Source organism: Alosa pseudoharengus, unplaced genomic scaffold, assembly GCF_046254945.1.
Source record: "Alosa pseudoharengus isolate Yale_2024_CS ecotype anadromous, Long Island Sound unplaced genomic scaffold, YU_APseudo_1.1 YU_APseudo_1.1_scf_10, whole genome shotgun sequence".
In the NCBI taxonomy this organism is placed as follows: Eukaryota; Metazoa; Chordata; class Actinopteri; order Clupeiformes; family Clupeidae; genus Alosa; species Alosa pseudoharengus.
Window position 1 is genome coordinate 26075145 of NW_027468565.1, and position 6604 is coordinate 26081748.

General features: G+C 48.0%; 1 protein-coding gene across 1 annotated transcript; it reads left to right on the plus strand.

Annotated features, from left to right (window-relative positions):
• Positions 1-1021: 1021 nt before the first annotated feature.
• Positions 1022-5611, plus strand: LOC143138461 (kelch repeat and BTB domain-containing protein 13). The gene is made up of 4 exons (XM_076298921.1): positions 1022-1279; positions 1380-2111; positions 4002-4302; positions 5058-5611. The coding sequence occupies exons 1-4, from the start codon at positions 1022-1024 to the stop codon at positions 5396-5398; spliced, it is 1632 nt and encodes a 543-aa protein (XP_076155036.1). The 3' UTR covers positions 5399-5611.
• Positions 5612-6604: the final 993 nt, after the last annotated feature.

Sequence of the window (6604 nt, forward strand, 5' to 3'; positions counted from 1 at the left end):
AATTTGGTAAATTTTTTTTTAAAATAAATTACTCAAAAAACTCAAAATTTTGGCGGTCAAAGTCACTGTGACCACCTGTATGTCCTTTTCTCACGAACGCGATATCTCAAGGATACCTTGAGACACGTTCTTCAAATTTGGTGTGAACATTCACTTGGACTTAAAGATCACCTGATGTATTAGACGTATTACATGCCTGGTCGCACAAATGAATGTCAACCAGACATTCACCGCTGTGCAGAAGCATAGTATGACAGCACAGTAGTTGTAGTTATTCCCTGCTCTGAACTCGTCTACACTGGAGAGTGAAACTGAACGACTCGGTAGCATCGTATTTCTGCACAGGGTCCCTAAATCTCGGGCTGCCTAAAATAGACCGGAGAGGCAGTGTGTGTCTGTGTGTCAGTGTGTGTGTGTGTGTGTGTGTGTGTGAGAGAGAAGAGAGTCTCCCTGCTCATGTGGCTCCAGTGAACACTTGCTCCAGGAATGTGTGTGTGTGCAGCACTGCCTCTGGACTGAGCTGAGGCCTGCTGAACAGCGAAGCCTGGGACTTGAGTTTATTTCACAGCTGACTGGACTGCCTCTCACCTGGGCAGCTGACTCAGGGCTCCAGCCTGTAGTCCAGGAGGAGCCAGCAGAAAGGGCCTGGGACGGCTGGCAGCGTGAGCCCGTGGGATTGGAAATGCCTATTTAAAGCCGTCTGTTCTGTGCCGTTCCGGGCTGTTCTGCGCTGTTCTATTTGAGGCTCTCTTGGCTACGCTGTGACCTGTGGGAGCTGCTTCACACTGAGCCCCATATGAGGGGCAGGAGGAGGGGGAGGAGGGCTTGTGTTTAGAGTCCATGGACTGCTGAGGGGGGAGGAGGGCTTGTGTTCAGATTGCTGAGGTAAACAGTGACTGCCCTCAGGTTCACACATGGACTGTCTCAGTGACCAAATGGAAGCTAAAGATTGTGTGTGTGTGTGTGTGTGAGAGAGATTGAATGTTTAAACAAGTGAGTGTGTGTGTGTGTTAGTGACGTCATGTTGGCTGTTCTGTGGCGGTGGCTTGCTGTGCTCTGGTTGTGGTTCTGGTCATGGGTGCAGTTCGGATCAAAGTGGGTCCGCACCAAGCAGACCACACAGTTGCCCCTCACACTGGACAGTGACATCACTCAGGAGGAGGAGGAGTCCAGTTACAGCCAATCAGAGGAGTGGAAGACTGACCAATCAGCCAGGACCTACGGTTACCATGACGACGCAGCAATGGTGGCCGTGCAGACAAGCACACACACTTTCTACGTATGTCAGAACAGTCACACTCATGCACGATTCTTAAAGGTCTTACCTGTGCAACAGGTATGCAAGAAGAAATTATATTTGTGTGTGTGTGTGTGTACAGGTGGACCTGGAGCGTCTTGCAGAGTGTGGCGAATATTTCCGGGCCCTTTCCCACTCCAGTATGATCGAGACGAGCCAGCGGCGGATTGTTCTAGAACACGTGCCCTCTGAGGTCTTCCACAGCCTGCTGCAGTTCTACTTCCTGGGTCACTTCTGTGTGGCGCCAGCTCACCTGCCCACCAACCTCCAGGTGAGTAGCTACCTGCTCTCCTCCGCCTACACCTCCCGCCTGCTGGCCCTCCTGTCCTCGCTCCTGACCCCGCTCACCTGTCCGGCGTACCTGGAGCTGTCCAAGCGGCTGGGCTGCCCTGAGCTGCGGCACCAGGTGCTCCTCTACCTGAGTGCTCACCTGTTGGAGCTGCCACACATGAGTCATGCGCTGGAGCCCCGCGAGAGAGAGCTGCTCCCGGACCTGCGCTCCGCCGGAACCCCCCGCCTCTGCTGCCTGCGCAAGGAGAACCTGAGCGCACGGAACGCTCTGGAAACGCAGGCGGTGCGGAGGGTCTTCCGCCTGGAGGAGGGGGACGAGGTGGAGACTCCGGGGTGGACCCCGCTGACGGAGATGCCGTTCCACGCGGATAAGTGGTGCTTCACCACGGCGGTGCTCTTCAACTACCTCTACCTCATCGGAGGTTACCGCCACCGGGCCGCCCGCGGATACGAGTTCAAGATGGCCTCCTTCCGCTACAACCCCCTCACCCAGCAGTGGGCCCCAGTGGCGTCCATGATCAAGGTGCACAGCAGCATGCGAGCAGTCCGCTAGTCACGCTTAAAGGGGTGGTTCAGGATTTTGGACATAGAACCTCATTTCCAAGTTAGCAAGTGTGATATTTATCAGTGGAGACCGTTTTCAACACGTTTCATCCAGTCCTTCTAATTGCAGAGTTCGCAGGTGCTAGGCTAGCGCAAGTCAACGGTATGTGTTAGCCTGCCACTGTACTGTGGAGTGGGTAAGACTGTTTTTAGTGGCAGGCTAACACATACCGTTGACTTGCGTAAGCCTAGCACCTGCGAACTCTGCAATTAGAAGGACGGGAGGAAACGTGTTGAAAATGGTCTCCACTGATAAATATCACACTTGCTAACTTGGAAATGAGGTTCTATTTCCAAAATCCTGAACCACCCCTTTAAAGCTGCAGTTGGCAAGTCTGACAGATTGAGGGGACTTAGCCAAAATTTTGAATGTTTACAACTCTCATGTCCCTCCCCCACTACCACCGAGCACCCTCTCATCGAGTTTGTGCTTGTCAGTGCGCACCAGACTGCACCAGATTGTGATTGACAGTCAGATCTCACACAGCCCTGCTCTGATTGGACCAGAAGAACCGGGAGCTGTGGATTTTTGCAAAACAAATAACAGGCTCTAGGTGGAGGTAGAAGTGCGGGTTTTTTTCTTAAACCGGCTGATTTATGTTGTTCTTTCGGAGCATATTGTCGGTTTCAGTGAATATGATCAAAAAAATCTTGCCAACTGCAGCTTTAATACACCCATGATCAAGGTACACAGTAGCATGTGAGCAGTCCGCTAGTCACGCTTAATACACCTATAATCAACATGCACAACAGCCTACTAGCAGCCAACTAGTCACGCTTAATACACCTTTAATTAAGATGCTCAGCATTTGGCGAGCAGTCCGCTAGTCCCACTTACGAGCAGTCCCCTAGACCCACTTAATACATTTATTCATTTGGCAGACACATTTATCCAAAGCGACTTACAACAATGGAATAACATTTAGGCTATAATGTAAGCATTTTAACATTTAAACTTAGCTTAGTAAACTACAAAGCTACAGTGTTAGAATGTTTAAACTACAGTGCAGAGGAGACTATAGCATCTGTCAATACTAGTACTAGAGAATAGGAGTGCCTACATCCATGATCAAGGTGCCCAGCAGTCTGCTAGTCATGCTTATTTCACATTACATTATTCTCAACTACTTATTACACCAGTTACACAGTCACTCAAGATGTCAATCTAGTTATGACACCAATCATAATGGAATGAACAGAGTCAACTAGACTATTACACCAAATTTACTGTGAACTGCTACCATTTACACTGGGATTCGATTCCCAACCTTTTTTGGCAGGTGACCCTATTTTGATGTCACAAAATGTTGGCGACCCCAACAACATGTTGTGAGAGAGAGCGCATCTCATCTCTGTTGTAACATCCAGTTGAGAGCAGTATTTCGCAATGTCCTATTAAGCTAATTTGTTTGTTAAACTAACTCGCCTGGTGGTTTTGCTACTTAGTTCAGAACGTTGATCAATCATTACCCATGATGATCTCATGCGAAATGTAGAAGTTTATTTTTACATAGCTAGATTGTAATGAAGGATCTGATTGGTTACTTTTCTTGGATAAAATGGGGGTTTAATTTTTTTAATTTTATTTGATGGACCGGTATATATTTTTATCTAATGTACTGGTCAATTGTAATATACCCAATATCTCAGCCGACCCCATTTGATTTTCAGGTGATGATTTTCACTATGAGTAATGCTGTTAATTATTACATCAATTACACTATAACTAATATTATTGACTTTAGAATTTTGGCTTAATGTTTGTGTGTGTGTGTGTGTGTGTTTTGTGTGTATTCCTGTGTGTCCACAGCACAGACGTCATTTCAGCGCAGTGGCGTGTGCGGGGTGTGTGTACGCCGTGGGCGGTTGGTACCTGGACTCGCTGGTGACCCCTGACTCAAGTACGAGCCTGTACACCGCTGTGGAGCGCTACGACCCCTGGGCCGACCGCTGGGCCTTCGTGGCGTCGCTGCCGCTCAGCGACTTCCGCTTCAGCCTGTCGCTGGCGCACGACTCACCCCTCACAGCAGCGCGGGGTGACTGCCTCTACGTGCTGGGCAGCATCTACCGGACCGGAGAGAAGCTAGTGCTCCGATACAGCACCACCCACGGTGAGTGTGTGTGTGTGTGTGTGTGTATATGTGTGTGTGTGTGAGAGAGAGAGAGAGAGAGAAGGTGTGAGTGCTTGAGTGTGTAAGTGTTTGAGTGTGTGAGGCATCTACCGGACCGGGGAGAAGCTAGTGCTCCGATACAGCACCACCCAAGGTGAGTGTGAGAGTGTGTGTGTGTGTGTGTGTGTGTCTGTGTGTGAGAGGGTGTGAGTGTTTGTGTGTGAGGCATCTACCAGATCGGGGAGAAGCTGGCGCTCTGATACAGCACCACTCACGGTGACTGTGAGTTTGTGTCTGTGTGTGTGTGTGTGAGTGTGTGAGTGTTTGAGTGTGTGAGTGTTTGAGTGTGTGAGGCATCTACCGGACTGGGGAGAACCTGGTGCTCCGATACAGCACCACCAACAGTGAGAGAGACAGAGGCAAGAGACAGGAGAAGCACAGAGTGTGTGAGTGTGAGGGGAAGAGTGTGTGAGGGGAAGTGTGAATGAGTCCCTGGGATCCTGTATATCCAGTGCTAAGTATAAAGTGTTGCAATTGGTGAAATTGGTGTACCATGTATAAGTACATACTGTATATGAGGGGGATTCTGCATTGTTCTGTCCTGTGGATCACTGCCTGTCTGTCTGTCTATCTGTCTGTCTGTCTCTCTATCTGCCTGCCTGTCTTCATCTTTCCTTTCTTGTCTTCCCGTCCTTGTTCATGTCATTTCATCGTCCCTCTTCCTACCCCCCCCCCCACCCCACCCCACCCCCCAGACTGCTGGTCAGAACTCCTGCCCACTCTGACCCGAACAGATGCCCTCATGCCCAGCCTCTACTTCCTGGGTGCCACAGACAAGCTGCTGGTGATTGGTGGAAACAACACCGAAACCATGGTAACCTCCTTCTGTGTGGACTCTCAGCGCTGGGGGCCTGTCCGGAGCATGGAGAAAACGGCTCTCATTGGTCAGGGGACCGTTGTGGACGGCGAGGTCATCATATCGAGTTTAAAGCATGACTCTGTGATCAGACTGAATACGGACTCTCTCTCCTTCTCTCTCCTCCCATCCCTCCCCATCCCCACCTGCTACGAGAGTCTCTTCCACCTCTACTTTTAACACACCGCAAACATCTTACAAACATCTTATAAACGTCTTACTCAAAATGTCTTTCCCTGCCCATGCAGTATGTTGCAGCATACACTGTGTCTATGCAACAGAACTGAGACAGACTTTAGGCAAGCTGCAGCTTCTTAATGTGACACACACAGTGCACCAAACACCACTCCACCTCACGTGTGTGTGTGTGTGTGTGTGTACACTCAAGTCTATACTATATACACACACACATTCTAATCCACTCTTATGCCATTTCTACAACTAAGACAGTACTAGTATCCTATAGTTATTGTATTATGACGATTTGCTATTGTTATCATTCTGTTTAAATGCATATAGGCGATATTGACTACTTTACACCTATAATTTTCAATGATAATGTTTATTGTTATTATTGTACATCACTTTGGATAAAAGTGTCTGCCAAGATCCATAACCATATTACTATAAACATGCGTCCCTACCACTGAGTTGGATATCAGGCACATGTCCTTGCAGGACGTATTAATGTGTGTCAGCCTAACCCTTTCATGTCAGCCTGCTTCCAGTTGAAACATTAAACATTAGACATTGTTTCACCATGTTCAATCTGACCTCTAATTCTCCTTGAGGATACTGTATGCTGTGTGTGGGGTGCTACACACTTAAGATGTGTGTGTAAGGTTATGTTGATGTTTCTGTATCGTAGTGTATGTGGGATTCTGCATACTTAATATGTGTGTGTAAGGTTATGTTGATGTTTCTGTACCGTGTGTGTGTGTGTGTGTGTTAGTTAATGTTAGTGTGCTGTCATGTTTGTTTTATGCCAAACTGGTTGTAGCTGATTGGTTGTTATGTGGGCACCTGGTTGTTGATTAGCCAATGGCAGGCATGACTGATTCCAGTGTGTCAGTTCCCTGACCCGATGACCCACCTGAGATAAGTAACGCTAGCTGCCAACAAACCAATGCCAACCTACCACACATTAACCTTTCCAAACATGGAACATTCTTTTATTTCTCTCTGTTTGGCTGCCTCTCTATCATTCTTTCTTCTTTCCATTTTGGTTTCTTTCTATCTACATTTTAAATATATCCCATCAAGCTCCTCTTTTTCTTCTCTATAATTTATTTTTGTCCTTTAAACATCTCTCCACTCCTGCAACATCACAATTGTTATATAGGGGTCATTCTGTGGGGTATTATGAAGAAACATGCAGGATATATC

Bases quoted from the DNA above. Each gene is read 5' to 3' on its own strand.
- LOC143138461 (XM_076298921.1), top strand. From the start codon at position 1,022: ATGTTGGCTGTTCTGTGGCGGTGGCTTGCTGTGCTCTGGTTGTGGTTC. The intron at 2,112-4,001 runs GTGCACAGCAGC...GTGTGTCCACAG, and splicing joins CAGTGGCGTCCATGATCAAG to CACAGACGTCATTTCAGCGC. The intron at 4,303-5,057 runs GTGAGTGTGTGT...CCCACCCCCCAG, and splicing joins CCGATACAGCACCACCCACG to ACTGCTGGTCAGAACTCCTG.